General features: G+C 40.9%; 2 protein-coding genes across 2 annotated transcripts; one reads left to right on the top strand and one right to left on the bottom strand.

Annotated features, from left to right (window-relative positions):
• The first annotated feature begins 133 nt into the window (after positions 1 to 133).
• cdkn3 (cyclin-dependent kinase inhibitor 3) lies at positions 134 to 3,036 on the top strand. The gene is made up of 7 exons (XM_039009202.1): positions 134 to 245; positions 664 to 758; positions 899 to 999; positions 1,322 to 1,544; positions 1,765 to 1,796; positions 1,888 to 1,991; positions 2,208 to 3,036. Exons 2-7 carry the CDS (start codon positions 679 to 681, stop codon positions 2,295 to 2,297), a joined length of 630 nt encoding a protein of 209 aa, XP_038865130.1. The 5' UTR covers positions 134 to 245; positions 664 to 678; the 3' UTR covers positions 2,298 to 3,036.
• On the bottom strand, positions 2,977 to 15,264 carry cnih1 (cornichon family AMPA receptor auxiliary protein 1). Its single transcript, XM_039009203.1, has 5 exons — positions 15,099 to 15,264; positions 13,897 to 13,965; positions 8,754 to 8,866; positions 7,316 to 7,459; positions 2,977 to 4,212 (listed from the first exon to the last, which is right to left on the bottom strand). The coding sequence occupies exons 1-5, from the start codon at positions 15,177 to 15,179 to the stop codon at positions 4,185 to 4,187; spliced, it is 435 nt and encodes a 144-aa protein (XP_038865131.1). The 5' UTR covers positions 15,180 to 15,264; the 3' UTR covers positions 2,977 to 4,184.
• Positions 15,265 to 15,800: the final 536 nt, after the last annotated feature.

Genomic DNA, 15,800 nt, shown 5'->3' with positions numbered 1-15,800 from the left:
CTTGATACAGTTCGTATCTCCTGGGTGCGTCCACGCAAGACGAGCAACCTGCGTTAAATCAAATGAGTTGTTTAGACCGGCCGGGTTACTCCGAGCCTTAAATCGAGTGCACTCTTAGGCGTGGACGAGTAGAGCGTGGATCTGATTGGCTGGTTTGGACACTCGTGTGTTTTTAAATCGTAGCTGACAAGCTTTCAATAACTATCTGTCAAAATTGGTTGGAACATCAATCCATTGTGTATTTGGTAAGAAAGTCTTTAATTTTTAGCTTCTGATTAACTAAAGGCTATGTTCTCACGATGCCATTAAATAAAATAAAAAATTGCTTTCCATTAGCGTTAACTAGCTAGCACGATGGTAACTCCATAGTTTGGTCAGCCAGCTAACGCTCGTTAGCTTGTGTATCGTTCATATCAAATTATCTAGCTAGCTAACAATTCATGTCTAACACTGATTCCCCATTAACACAGATATGAGAGAACGTTAACTCCTGTAAGATAACTTGAAACAGAACTTGACCAAGACGATCATGTAAACATGGAATGTGTGTGTTTGGCCGCCAGTGGCCCGGCTACTTGTTCTGTCATTACAGTAACTAGCTAGCTAGCGGTTAATGTCGTTTTAAAAAATGTGTGTGACTGATATAGCTTCCTTCCAACCCAGCCTCAGCCAGAAACAATGCGGACCAGTGAGTTTGATTCATCCTCTGATGAAGAGGAAGTTTGTGAAGAGCATCGGACACCTTTCCAGATCTCCTGGCAAGTTGCTAACAGACACATGACTCAGGGCAAAGGTCACTGGCCAGGTTACACATGTCACTGATCAAGTAGGTGACCCATGTATCTATACATAGCCTAACGGACCTGGTAGAACATTGATCAACCATTCTCCCTGACAGGTTGCCCTTGTCCATAGTGGACTGTTCTCTGTTTCTTGGAATATGTCCTTTGCCAGGGTGCAAATTCAAAGATATCAGAAGAAATTTACTGAGAGATGTTGGTAAGTTGACCTATTTCTGTGAATCAAGTGTCCTAATAGTAGGCTAATTCCCCTGAGAGGCTATGGTGAGACTGGATGGGTTGTGGACTGTTATGTCTTTGTCATCATGGGTAATCATTGTCAGTGGGAGGAGAGGGGGGGAAATCTTCTCTCTGTCTTTCGGTGTAGTCAAGGCCGACGTGACTAATGTAGTGTTCTGAATCCGCTTGTTGACATTGTGTACCAAACGGCATCCTATTACCTATGGGTGCTCTTTTTTATAAGGGAATACGGGGCCATTTGGTCCACATGCCTACAGTATCTTCACATCTTCTTTGTCCAGGTGAGCTGCAGAACCAGGGGGTGCAGGATGTGTTTGTGTTCTGTACCAGAGGAGAGCTCCATAAGTACCGTGTGCCTAGCCTGCTGGAGACCTACAGGCAGCAGGGGCTCGTGGTGCACCACCTGCCCTTCCCTGACGGGGGCACCCCTGAACTGCAACAGTGCTGCCAGATACTGGAGGGACTGCAAGACAACCTACACAACAACAGGAAGACTGTCATCCAGTGAGTAGGAAAGAGTATTCGTTTGGATTACAGACGGTGTCATGCAATAAAATCATGCTTTGACAAGTTTATTGTTTGACTTGATGTATTCATTTTAGCCCCTATTGGCGCAAAATATTTGAGATATGGGGGGGGTTTGTTTTAAAGTGCCAGTAGCACGTTCCTGTCTTCACAAAAAGAACAAGTGTTTAACTAATATATTCTGTGCTTCTCTCGCCAGTTGTTACGGAGGCCTGGGTCGCTCTGGACTAAGTATGAATTTTTCAATTTTTTTTTTGTCATTTTGCCTCAACGTCATCAACATGACTCTGAACGGGTGTCTCTGTCCATCTGTCTTCAACAGTTGCTGCCTGTCTGCTGCTTCAGCTGTCCGTCTCCATGACGCCCAACAAAGCCATCGAGATCCTAAGAGAGCACAGAGGGGGTGGGGCCATTCAGACAGTCAAGGTGAGGAGACACTTCTAATCTTTCTATAAAAAAAAATATCTTATTGTAGAAGCCTGGTCCCAGATCTGTTTGTGCTCTTGCCAGCTCCAATTGCTGAGACATAAATTCATTGTTGCCGAGAGAGCAGAAACAGATCTGGAGCCACTAATGAATTGTCTGTCCAGATTTTCTATAATGTTGCTGTAATTCCCCCCCCCCCCCCCCCTCCTCCATCAGCAATACAACTTCCTGCATGAGTTCCGGGAAAAATACTCTGCCTACCAAGAAACCAAAGCAGTCTCAACAGAGCGATCGGTGTCGCGGTGATACCATTCCCCTTCAACATCAACTGAGCTCTGTCTTTTTAAATTAATTGGGAGTAATAAAAGCATTGAATCAACCTCTCTCAAAGAGATGGTTTAACATGATTGTATGTGTTCTCTTATAGCACTTTTTAAAAAGGATGTTTGTTTTAAGCCATTTTGTTCTTAAACTAAAAGTTTTAGGGATTGTCGTGCTCTGATATCGGCTTTACATTGCGATTGAATGAGTGCCTCTGTGATATGGGTTTGCAAGAACTATTTTAATCAAAATGAGTAAATAAAGTGGCTTCTATTAAGCGGGACTGTTGTGAGGCGTGATCTCCACATTTGTACAGTATAATGGTAGATCAGCTGTCTGAGCCAATCTGGTGCACATCAGTGTAGTGGGGGTAGGTTTACTTGGGAGTCATTCACTAGTTGTGATTTGGGTCTAGATTCAATCTGTACTGTGGAAGATCCCCTTTAAAGACTGTCATTTCTCCCCGATTGGGCCGATATATGCAGCACTTACCATGAATGTGTTCTCAGAACATTGCCTTGAAAATGTGTTCAGATTTGAATCTTTTCCTTGGTGAAATGAGTTACTCTAGTACGAACATGTGGAAATTAAAGTGAAGAAAAGAAACCACTTACTTCCTGATGACTTTACAGGTTGGGAAAAAAATTGTCAAATACAGAAGACATTGGGATAAATATTCTTTATCTTTTTAGAAAGTCAAATAAAGACAACCTGATTAAAAATCCTGAAATCTGCGAACACGTCACTGCTCCAGCAACAATGTAATAGGTGTGACATTCTCGAATAAATAATTGATATTTTTGGTAGCCAAAATTTAAATATACATTAAGCCAATGCAATAACGTGAAGCCAAATCTAAACAGGTACATTTTGGAATTGGTTGAGTACATAACAAGTTCAATGGTTACACAGATATGCCTCAGTAGGAACGTTTTTATGATCAGACATGTCTACTTGGGATTGCTGTAGCGTCACATCAAATAGCCTATTAGCATCTACAGACAAAAACACCCCTTTAAAGCAAGTATGTATAACCAGGGCTACAAAAGTAGAATGAGATGTCAGATAATTCTTCAGAAAGCATGGTAAACCTAAAAAATATGTATAAAACAGTTTAAGATAACCATACTGATTGTCCCTGTATGTGCAACACATTTTCCATCAGGTGATCAAGATAAGACTCATTCAACCCTTTATACACACCTATTTAGGCGAGTTCTAGTTTTTAAAATGTGTCTGGGCAAGAAAAGTATTTTCAATATTCTACAATTGAATAACCATGTAATTATGACAACCCCAACACAAAATAATTTTCACAAGCTTGGCATTATAATTCACATCCAAAATACCTTAATACAGTATTTATTAGATAATAAGCAACACAGCTCTGAATATAACTGACGATGCTGATCATAACAGAATCTCTTCTAATTTGTAAACAGTCAAAAGTAAGGGGGGGGGGGGGGGGGGGTTGTAAACAGTCAAAAGTAGGGAGGGGGGTCAAAAACAAACATGATAAACTATTTGAAATCAATTTTAAAGCATCACATGATAATGGAAAAGAGTCCAAAGGTCTGTTGTCGTTAGTCTTCCTCTCAGAAAGCATTCAGTGGACTGACTAAAACTATGAAGGGGAGGAAAGCTGTGACCCAAATTGAAGATAAAAATAAAGGGAGAAATGTTTTTTTGTATAGTAATGGCCGCTCTGCTCTGCGCTGGGAGGGGGGGGGGTTTAGTCCATCCTGTTGAAACGGCGGACATCTTGTATCACTCTGTGGTAAATGATCAGTCTCCCTGCAGGTCCCGGTTTCAGCTTCTCCACTAAAACCACAGTGTTTCATCTCGTACATGCAGATCATTCCTCTGACCACTCTAAGAGCTCACCAACACGTAGATCATCCTGTTAGAGAAAAAAAATATCAGGAAAATAAAGAGCATTTGTTTGGGGTGAGGATGTTTGCATCGATTCTCTGGCATATCGACGGGATAAAAAAAAAATACAAAAATGACTAATGGTGTGATATTCATTAGGATAATTATGTGAAAGAGAAGATGAGCTCTTGTAAGATTTTCAGTGTATTCACTATAAATGGCAAGTAACACTTGAAAACAGAGGAAAACCAGACAGCCTTGAATAGGCAGATGATATTACATACCCATAGAGATAGTAGAGGAGTTAGAGATAATAACATACCCTTAGAGATAATAACATACCCAGAGGTAGAGATAATAACATACCCGTAGAGATAGTAGAGGAGGTAGAGATAATAACATACCCATAGAGATAGAGGTAATAACATACCCGTAGAGATAGTAGAGGAGATAGAGATAATAACATACCCGTAGAGATAGTAGAGATAATAACATACCCGTAGAGATAGTAGAGGAGATAGAGATAATAACATACCCGTAGAGATAGTAGAGATAATAACATACCCGTAGAGATAGTAGAGGTAGAGATAATAACATACCCATAGAGATAGTAGAGGAGGTAGAGATTATAACATACCCGTAGAGATAGTAGAGATAATAACATACCCATAGAGATAGTAGAGGTAGAGATAATAACATACCCGTAGAGATAGTAGTGGTAGAGATAACATACCCGTAGAGATAGTAGTGGTAGAGATAATAACATACCCGTAGAGATAGTAGAGATAATAACATACCCATAGAGATAGTAGAGGTAGAGATTATAACATACCCATAGAGATAGAGGTAGAGATAATAACATACCCGTAGAGATAGTAGAGGTAGAGATTATAACATACCCGTAGAGATAGTAGAGGAGGTAGAGATTATAACATACCCGTAGAGATAGTAGTGGTAGAGATTATAACATACCCGTAGAGATAGTAGAGGTAGAGATAATAACATACCCGTAGAGATAGTAGAGATAATAACATACCCGTAGAGATAGTAGAGATAATAACATACCCATAGAGATAGTAGAGGTAGAGATTATAACATACCCATAGAGATAGAGATAATAACATACCCGTAGAGATAGTAGAGGTAGAGATTATAACATACCCGTAGAGATAGTAGAGGAGGTAGAGATTATAACATACCCGTAGAGATAGTAGTGGTAGAGATTATAACATACCCGTAGAGATAGTAGAGGTAGAGATAATAACATACCCGTAGAGATAGTAGAGATAATAACATACCCATAGAGATAGTAGAGGAGATAGAGATAATAACATACCCATAGAGATAGTAGAGGTAGAGATAATAACATACCCGTAGAGATAGTAGAGATAATAACATACCCGTAGAGATAGTAGAGGTAGAGATTATAACATACCCGTAGAGATAGTAGTGGTAGAGATTATAACATACCCGTAGAGATAGTAGAGGTAGAGATAATAACATACCCATAGAGATAGTAGAGGTAGAGATAATAACATACCCGTAGAGATAGTAGAGGTAGAGATTATAACATACCCGTAGAGATAGTAGAGGTAGAGATTATAACATACCCATAGAGATAGTAGAGGTAGAGATAATAACATACCCGTAGAGATAGAGATAATAACATACCCATAGAGATAGTAGAGGAGATAGAGATAATAACATACCCGTAGAGATAGTAGAGGTAGAGATAATAACATACCCATAGAGATAGTAGAGGTAGAGATAATAACATACCCGTAGAGATAGTAGAGATAATAACATACCCGTAGAGATAGTAGAGATAATAACATACCCATAGAGATAGTAGAGGTAGAGATAATAACATACCCATAGAGATAGTAGAGATAATAACATACCCATAGAGATAGTAGAGGTAGAGATAATAACATACCCGTAGAGATAGTAGAGGTAGAGATAATAACATACCCGTAGAGATAGTATAGATAATAACATACCCGTAGAGATAGTAGAGGTAGAGATTATAACATACCCGTAGAGATAGTAGAGGTAGAGATTATAACATACCCGTAGAGATAGTAGAGGAGGTAGAGATTATAACATACCCGTAGAGATAGTAGTGGTAGAGATAATAACATACCCGTAGAGATAGTAGAGGTAGAGATAATAACATACCCGTAGAGATAGTAGAGATTATAACATACCCGTAGAGATAGTAGAGATAATAACATACCCATAGAGATAGTAGAGATAATAACATACCCATAGAGATAGTAGAGGTAGAGATAATAACATAGCCATAGAGATAGTAGAGGAGGTAGAGATAATAACATACCCGTAGAGATAGTAGAGGTAGAGATAATAACATACCCATAGAGATAGTAGAGATAATAACATACCCATAGAGATAGTAGAGGTAGAGATAATAACATACCCGTAGAGATAGTAGTGGTAGAGATAACATACCCGTAGAGATAGTAGTGGTAGAGATAATAACATACCCGTAGAGATAGTAGAGATAATAACATACCCATAGAGATAGTAGAGGTAGAGATAATAACATACCCGTAGAGATAGTAGAGGTAGAGATAATAACATACCCGTAGAGATAGTATAGATAATAACATACCCGTAGAGATAGTAGAGGAGGTAGAGATAATAACATACCCATAGAGATAGTAGAGGAGGTAGAGATAATAACATACCCGTAGAGATAGTAGAGGAGGTAGAGATAATAACATACCCGTAGAGATAGTAGAGGTAGAGATTATAACATACCCGTAGAGATAGTAGAGATAATAACATACCCATAGAGATAGTAGAGGTAGAGATAATAACATACCCGTAGAGATAGTAGTGGTAGAGATAATAACATACCCGTAGAGATAGTAGTGGTAGAGATAATAACATACCCGTAGAGATAGTAGAGGAGGTAGAGATTATAACATACCCATAGAGATAGAGGTAGAGATTATAACATACCCGTAGAGATAGTAGAGGAGGTAGAGATTATAACATACCCGTAGAGATAGTAGTGGTAGAGATTATAACATACCCGTAGAGATAGTAGAGGTAGAGATAATAACATACCCGTAGAGATAGTAGAGGAGGTAGAGATAATAACATACCCATAGAGATAGTAGAAGAAGGAGAGGAGGTAGAAGGCCAGTTTGCACCAGCCCTCCTTTTGACAGAAGGCCAGGATGTCAGCGTTCATGATTGTTGTTGGATCATAGAGGCCTGGACCACTCATCACCGGCCTGCTCATATACCTTCAGAAAAACATACGAGACAAATGTATGATATACCTTTAGAAACATATGAAACATTTACTCGTATATCTGCATGAAAACACGAGACATTAGATGTGTTCGAATACTCATACTAACCGCACTATTTCTGATGTAATTTAGTACGTAGTATGCTTTTTGGTCATAGTATAGATAGGTAGTATGCTAATAGTTCTCTGATGTCGTACTACATTCGTGAAAATACAAAGTATACAAGCAGTGGACACTATTTCCATGCTTTTAAAGCGCATAATGCAATTGTTCAGAAAATGGGCGTGGCTTCATAGCGTTTTTCAGATTTGAAGAAAATGGCGGAAAATATGAAGCCGAAGTCCGACGAGAGCGGATACAAATTCATCGCTTTAACTGATGACAAATGTTGAGCGGTGTAATAAAGTAATGACTTGTTGACTTTTTTTTACCTACGCTATCATTACGCATAGCATATCATTACAGCAGTATGTACCTGTATGTTAGCTAGCTAACGTTAGTTGGCTACTAAAAGATGGAACGTGCCAGTATATTAACTACATGATACCTAACTAACTACCCAAAGTTTGACTTGATTATTCACGTCATTCTTAGCTAAGTGGTATAGATGTTGTGCGTTCGTTGAGCGTACTAGCACTAAGTCTGTCTACCGGAAGTTGATGCTGTTGCTATGCAACCTCTTGCTAGCTTTTTAGCGTAACAAATTACTAGCTATACATTTTATGATTTCGGGTGTGTTTGTAAATTCAATCTGAAGTGCCAGAGTATGCTCTGGGCATTTGTAAATTCAGATTGTCCGTTCGTAAATTCAGAGCATGTCCCTCTCGGAGAGAGACTAGCTACTTCCAGACACAAATTACCATTTTACTCTCCCTAGCAGAGCTGGTTAGGCTGTTGGTAATTTGTGTCTGGAAGTAGCTAGCCTCTCTCCGAGAGGGACATGCTCTGAATTTACGAACGGACAATCTGAATTTACAAATGCCCAGAGCATACTCTGGCACTTCAGATGAATGAAAATAACAGTTGTAAGGGTCAACGTTGCAGCGGGAATATCTAAGGGTTACAATGTTGTAATGTAAGGCTTGGACTCAAATCTGATCCAGCGCTATAGCGTGCTTGACATTTAAAAAGGTCAATTTCAGATTGAGTTGACATCTGCAGCATTTTACCATTAATGTGATATGTGCTAACGCGGAAACATTGCCGTTAAAAAGCACATTGGTCGACAGCGCTCCAAGGATGGAATCCCGGGTCAAAGTCAAGATTGTTCTAGACGTGTACGTACCTCCAGACGTGGTAGGCCAGCAGTGGCATGTTGAGGCCGAGGGTGAGCCACTCAGCAGCACACAGGAACATCACGCAGAAGAACACATGGATGAGATACTCCGGGAGTACCAGCTGGGAGGAGCATGTAAACAACAGCATTAGTAAACAACACATTATTAGCCTTATACTGAGGGAGTCATATGAACAAGACAAGAGTCAGGAGGAGTCACTGAAGGCTGCCTCAGACCGGTCTAGAGATTGGACAAGAGTCAGGAGGAGTCACTGAAGGCTGCCTCAGACCAGTCTACAGATTTCAGAAATTAAACTGACTCGTTATAAACTGAAATAGACTGTAGAATACACCTATAAATCAGGAAATAGACATCTCAAAATCTCTCAGATTGCTTTACAATTGATGTTAATAATTATATGACCAGAGCAATAAAATGCACAGGACACCATGAACATGAATTAAGTAGACATTGAACTAACAGTCAGATTTCATACAAATTTTAAAGAGAGTTTCTCCCCCCCCAGCACACACATTGTTGATGATTTATCACACGTTTACATTACTATACATCATACAGTAGATGCTCATTGCACAAGACCTTGGGGGTGGTTAGCAGGGCAGAGAACAGAACGCACCTTTCATGCACTACCAAGAGACATACGATGTGGAACATGCATCATGTCATACGTTTGGACCAGAGAGAGGACACCAGGCCCGGAGGAATCAACTCACACCTAGGCCTGCGTCCAAATGGCACCCTATTCCCTATTAAAAAGTGCACTACTTTAGAACAAAGCCCTATGGTTACTCTATGGGCCCTGGCCTGGTCAAAAGTAGTGCACAACGTAGGGAATAGGGTGTCTTTTGGGACGCACTCTCTTGAGTGAGCCCGTCTGTCTGTCCCATAATAGGGCAGGACAGGGCTACTGTGACGTCATCTGGTGTAGGCTCAGGCTTGTGAGGAGGAGGAGGGGGGGGCAGATGGAATCACTACATGGAAGCCATGCATTTGATCAAGGAGGGGGGGTTCGGGATGACCCGCCACTGCCCACAGATGGAGGGAGGGGGGGGGGAGGGAGATGGAGGACACAGTGGGTTTCATCCCTGCACTGTATTGCTACATTTAAAACATGTGGAAGGAGATGTTATGTTACACTAGAGCGTAATGTAGAAGGTTTTAGGCTGTGTCCTAAATGGAACCCTATTTCCTATATAGTGCACTACTTTTAACTAGGGCCCATAAGGCTCTGGTCTAAAGGGCCATGGTCAAAAGTGGTGCACTATATATGGGGAATAGGGTTCCATTTGGGATTCGGCCTATGCCTAGATGAATTCATGTTTTATGTAAGGTAACTCCACCCGTCTTTACTATCCAATCAGTGATCCCTACAAAATGTTGATCTAGAGGGTTGTTAGTAAGATCCTACAGCCATCTGTTCCAAACCCCCAGGTGACCATATATAAGCTTGAGCCAAAGTCTAGTAAAATCTACTGTCGTCGTGTTTACAAACAACTCAAACTCAAAACGCTAGTCTAGAAAGCATGATGGTCAAGCAATTTGGGATAAAAATTCTCAGCAGTTTACAGCACTACTTTATTTTGACAATTTAGAATTGATTCTTACGCCGCTGCTTTATATACTGGCAATCTTGGACTAGTTATGGCATACGAAAGGCAGTAGGGTTGTGGTACAACAGCAGGTCTGAATGACCCAGGCCAGGGTAATACAACACAGATTAACCAGTCCTGAGATCCACAGTAATACAGCACAGATTAACCAGTCCAGAGATCAACAGTAATACAGCACAGATTAACCAGTCCAGAGATCCACAGTAATACAGCACAGATTAACCAGTCCAGAGATCCACAGTAATACAGCACAGATTAACCAGTCCAGAGATCCACAGTAATACAGCACAGATTAACCAGTCCAGAGATCCACAGTAATACAGCACAGATTAACCAGTCCTGAGATCCACAGTAATACAGCACAGATTAACCAGTCCAGAGATCAACAGTAATACAACACAGATTAACCAGTCCTGAGATCCACAGTAATACAACACAGATTAACCAGTCCAGAGATCCACAGTAACACAGCACAGATTAACCAGTCCAGAGATCCACAGTAATACAGCACAGATTAACCAGTCCAGAGATCCACAGTAATACAACACAGATTAACCAGTCCAGAGATCCACAGTAATACAGCACAGATTAACCAGTCCAGAGATCCACAGTAATACAGCACAGATTAACCAGTCCTGAGATCCACAGTAATACAACTCAGATTAACCAGTCCTAAAATCCACAGTAATACAGCACAGATTAACCAGTCCAGAGATCCACAGTAACACAGCACAGATTAACCAGTCCAGAGATCCACAGTTCATTTAATCCCATAAAAGATCCTTTCTAACACCTGGTGGAGCCTCCTGTCACTGCCCACAACAAAATACATGTTCAACTGTCAGAGACCAGTCAGTACAACTAGAATATTCTCTCTTTAAATATTGAATTATAGCCTAACCTATTAAAATGTAGGCTTGGCCCTACTTAAAATCTCTCCTTGTAAAAAAAAAAAAAAGTGCATTCCCATTAAATCCTCGGCCAACTAGTGAAGAAATAGGTCTAATGGTTAATATGAATATCAGGGATATTACAAGAGTATTCTTATCACATGGAAACAAAAGGGTAGGTTGTATAGAATCATGCATGTTCTGAGCATTTGCAAGTCTTTTCAGTTAACATCTGTACGTAGTGCTATATAGTCAATAACATTGGTAACCCTACATTGATGCGTCTTCACACATTCCCCAATGCTTTTGAGGAACCCTCTTCCAGTCTAATACAAATGAACTACACTTCCTACACACCAAGGCCCCTCTGCGGTCACAAATGGCACCCCTACTCCCTATGGTGGCCCTGGTCAAAAGTAGGGCACTAAATAGGGAATAGGGAGCCGTTTGGGATACAGCCTTAATGATTATAATGAAAGCGTACACAAAATATGTTTCAGCCAGTTTTCCTTACGCTTTGATATATGAAATCTGAAGCAATGAAGAGCCAGTTACAGACATAGAAACATAGCAGCCTAGTAAAAGTGGTTGACACTAAGTCTATCCTATAAGCTACTGTACTCTCCAATCATGAAGGATCTATATCTCATGGGGGAAATGGGCTGGGCGATACAGAAGGCGCACGCACAGGAAGCGACGCAACGTAGTAACATGTGCACATGACTGCTATGCTACTGGCTCAGGCATGAGAAAGAACAAAAAGGTGAAATGGAATCTGACAGTTTAACTTCCATCATCGGACTCAACTCTTGAGGATGTTAGACCGAGTCAAGGTCTAACAACATCCTATAAAACTACATTGAGCCGGTTTGGCTATTTATAAAAGTCATTTTGTAATATCAATGAGCACAGAAAGCTGAGACTTCAATCCATAACCCTGATGTAAAATTAGTCCAATGGGGGCACCTATTCTGAGAATTGTTCACTGAAAAGACGTTTGCAAACACTCGTGCAGAATGACAGACTGGAGACGGAACTTGAACCGAAACTGGCATTTTATATCGAAGATTGGTACAAACCTTCAACGCAATTTTGACTCTTTTAATCTTTTTGACCTTTTCAACTGTCTTTATGCCGATAAAAATTGTAGATAAAAAAAAAATGTGTTAGAGTATGACAACTGACAAGATCACTGTAGATTAACAGTCAGATACTCAGGTTGGAAATTAAGCTTAACAGTGCAGCAGAGAAGTCCCTTAGTGTGACTACTAGGCCGTAACCTCATCCCTCCTTAGTGTGACTACTAGGCCGTAACCTCATCCCTCCTCAGTGTGACTACTAGGCCGTAACCTCATCCATCCTCAGTGTGACTACTAGGCCGTAACCTCATCCCTCCTCAGTGTGACTACTAGGCCGTAACCTCATCCCTCCTCAGTGTGACTACTAGGCCGTAACCTCATCCATCCTCAGTGTGACTACTAGGCCGTAACCTCATCCATCCTTAGTGTGACTACTAGGCCGTAACCTCATCCATCCTCAGTGTGACTACTAGGCCGTAACCTCATCCCTCCTCAGTGTGACTACTAGGCCGTAACCTCATCCCTCCTTAGTGTGACTACTAGGCCGTAACCTCATCCCTCCTTAGTGTGACTACTAGGCCGTAACCTCATCCATCCTCAGTGTGACTACTAGGCCGTAACCTCATCCCTCCTCAGTGTGACTACTAGGCCGTAACCTCATCCCTCCTCAGTGTGACTACTAGGCCGTAACCTCATCCATCCTCAGTGTGACTACTAGGCCGTAACCTCATCCATCCTTAGTGTGACTACTAGGCCGTAACCTCATCCATCCTTAGTGTGACTACTAGGCCGTAACCTCATCCCTCCTCAGTGTGACTACTAGGCCGTAACCTCATCCATCCTTAGTGTGACTACTAGGCCGTAACCTCATCCATCCTTAGTGTGACTACTAGGCCGTAACCTCATCCCTCCTTAGTGTGACTACTAGGCCGTAACCTCATCCATCCTCAGTGTGACTACTAGGTCGTAACCTCATCCCTCCTCAGTGTGACTACTAGGTCGTAACCTCATCCCTCCTCAGTGTGACTACTAGGCCGTAACCTCATCCATCCTCAGTGTGACTACTAGGCCGTAACCTCATCCATCCTTAGTGTGACTACTAGGCCGTAACCTCATCCCTCCTCAGTGTGACTACTAGGCCGTAACCTCATCCATCCTTAGTGTGACTACTAGGCTGTAACCTCATCCCTCCTTAGTGTGACTACTAGGTCGTAACCTCATCCATCCTTAGTGTGACTACTAGGCCGTAACCTCATCCATCCTTAGTGTGACTACTAGGCCGTAACCTCATCCCTCCTCAGTGTGACTACTAGGCCGTAACCTCATCCATCCTTAGTGTGACTACTAGGCAGTAACCTCATCCCTCAGTGTGACTACTAGGCTGTAACCTCATCCCTCAGTGTGACTACTAGGCTGTAACCTCATCCCTCAGTGTGACTACTAGGCCGTAACCTCATCCATCCTACTACACACATTATAGAAAGCAAATCAGCATTCGGTCAAAGAAGCTAGGAGAAAGACATCACCTGCAACCATACATGTTTTACTTACCGGATTCAATGTGTTACATTGATCTATGGGATTCTTGTAATCAGTCTTCAGTTCATCAAATGCAATTATCTGTAGAGAAAGAGAATGTATGTTTAAGTAAATTACTTCATCCCACATCTTGTATGACAGAGACAAATGCATCGTTGAACAAAAACAATGATTGCAAATCATCAAGATTTGCATTTTTGAATCTGAGCGTAAATAGTCTAATATAGTGAAAAATCAACCCTGCCCGAGAGAGTTTTACATGGTTATCAAAACATCACGCCAAAGTAAGCCTACATGAAACACAGCCCTTATTTTAAGTGTTTCTAAAATTCCCAATGGGAAAAATGGATCGCGGAAAAACGATTGTAACCATTTCCCTGTTCGACCGCTAGGTTTTATGGGTATTAGTACACGTCCACTGTGGCCATTAACAGTGAGGGGAAAACCAACTGTTTTCCTTTGTAGAAATTAGAGAACAAATATCCCCAGGAGGATACTGTTGTACTACAGTGTTTGTTTACAATGTCCTCAAGCACTAGCTAACGTTAGCTACAACAACGGCTTGTACAGCCAGCACAGGGGCTAATACATTATGCAGGCATGTGGATTAATAACTAGCATCCCAACAACAGTCTTTAACTAAGGAGACTTCAGAGGGATCAAAAGCTAGTTATCAGAGTCGAGAAGAAAGTATAGAATCTGGAAGACTGGGACAAACAGAAAACATGGAGAATGGCAGCAATCAAGTCAGGATTGTCATCTTTCGACGAGGCTCCGGTTAATTAGTCTATTAGCTAGCCATCTTATCTTATTTCGCCAAATAATGTTACTGTGTTCACCATATTTAGATACCTCCATATAGCTAGGAAGCTACCGTTAGCTAGCCATCATAAACTGATGTTACCATATATAGCAAAGCTAGCTAAATGCTAACGGATGGCTAGCTACGTATCGTATGTTTTACATTTCGAGTAAAATAAATGGCTACCCATTTGTTTCTGGATAGCTAGTTAGGCCATATATTCTGGTCGTGGATATAAACGAATTAGTATTTTCGGTCCAACAACACGAATTGGTGTGTGCCATTCATTCTTGGTTAGTTAACGGGTGACAAGCCTGTTTGCCACTAGTTTAGAAGAAAACATTGGCTCTCTATATAATACCTACATTCACTTTCAAACCATACCGTTTGATTAAGACACCAATATACTTACATGCCAAATGGCGAAGAAAATAAGAGCGGCCGTAAGCAATAGCGCAAGCATGTAACAAAAGGCCGCGAATGTGAACGCCATTTTTGTGTAGCTTGCTGGCTGATGTAGCTAGACACAGAAGAGGAAAGAAACTACAGAATTCTGTGATTGCAGAGAACGCTAGACAGGAAAGGAGGGGAACAGGGTATGCGCACATATTTTCCTACTTCCGGGTGCGTTCCACAGCGTCGCGACAGGCGCATTTTGGCAACACTGGAGTTTCACGATAGAATAAGCATTTGAAACCCCCCACCCTGAAAAACAGTTTTAAGTAATTAATTGTCTTATTATAATCGGACATAAATTAAACACGTAAGAAATTCAACATGGTGATTTTTGGATATTAATTAATACAACAACATTAAACATCATTTTTGTTTTATTGGGACAAGTGTATAAAGCATGGAAAAATACAAATATTTCACAAGTTTCACTCACACCATTGGGTAGCTGAATATGTTACATGTTTGAGATGCTGTTTTGTTAAGAAAAAATTAATAAAAGCTGTTGATCTGAGAAAGTACAGAACTATTATAGGAAAAATACATAAATTCAGAGCGATCAAGACACTTAATAAGCCACATGTTTTTACAAGGATATAGCTATATCTTATTCATGAATGCAGGTTGAAGAATTCTTCCCAAGGCTGATTATCTCCATGTA

The sequence above is a fragment of the Salvelinus namaycush genome, chromosome 15 (genome assembly GCF_016432855.1).
Source record: "Salvelinus namaycush isolate Seneca chromosome 15, SaNama_1.0, whole genome shotgun sequence".
NCBI classification, from domain to species: Eukaryota; Metazoa; Chordata; class Actinopteri; order Salmoniformes; family Salmonidae; genus Salvelinus; species Salvelinus namaycush.
Note: the sequence above shows the minus strand (reverse complement) of the source record. Positions and strands in the feature narration are given on the sequence as shown.

What these genes read in the sequence shown, in the direction of transcription:
- cnih1 (XM_039009203.1), bottom strand. Translation starts at nt 15,179, where the DNA reads ATGGCGTTCACATTCGCGGCCTTTTGTTACATGCTTGCGCTATTGCTT. An exon ending in TTTTCTTCGCCATTTGGCAT is followed by an intron (nt 13,966 to 15,098) that starts GTAAGTATATTG and finishes CTTTCTCTACAG; the next exon opens with ATAATTGCATTTGATGAACT. An exon ending in TTCTTCTACTATCTCTATGG is followed by an intron (nt 4,213 to 7,315) that starts GTATGTTATTAT and finishes TTTCTCTAACAG; the next exon opens with GATGATCTACGTGTTGGTGA.
- cdkn3 (XM_039009202.1), top strand. Translation starts at nt 679, where the DNA reads ATGCGGACCAGTGAGTTTGATTCATCCTCTGATGAAGAGGAAGTTTGT. An exon ending in ACACCTTTCCAGATCTCCTG is followed by an intron (nt 759 to 898) that starts GCAAGTTGCTAA and finishes TCTCCCTGACAG; the next exon opens with GTTGCCCTTGTCCATAGTGG. An exon ending in GGGCCATTCAGACAGTCAAG is followed by an intron (nt 1,992 to 2,207) that starts GTGAGGAGACAC and finishes CTCCTCCATCAG; the next exon opens with CAATACAACTTCCTGCATGA.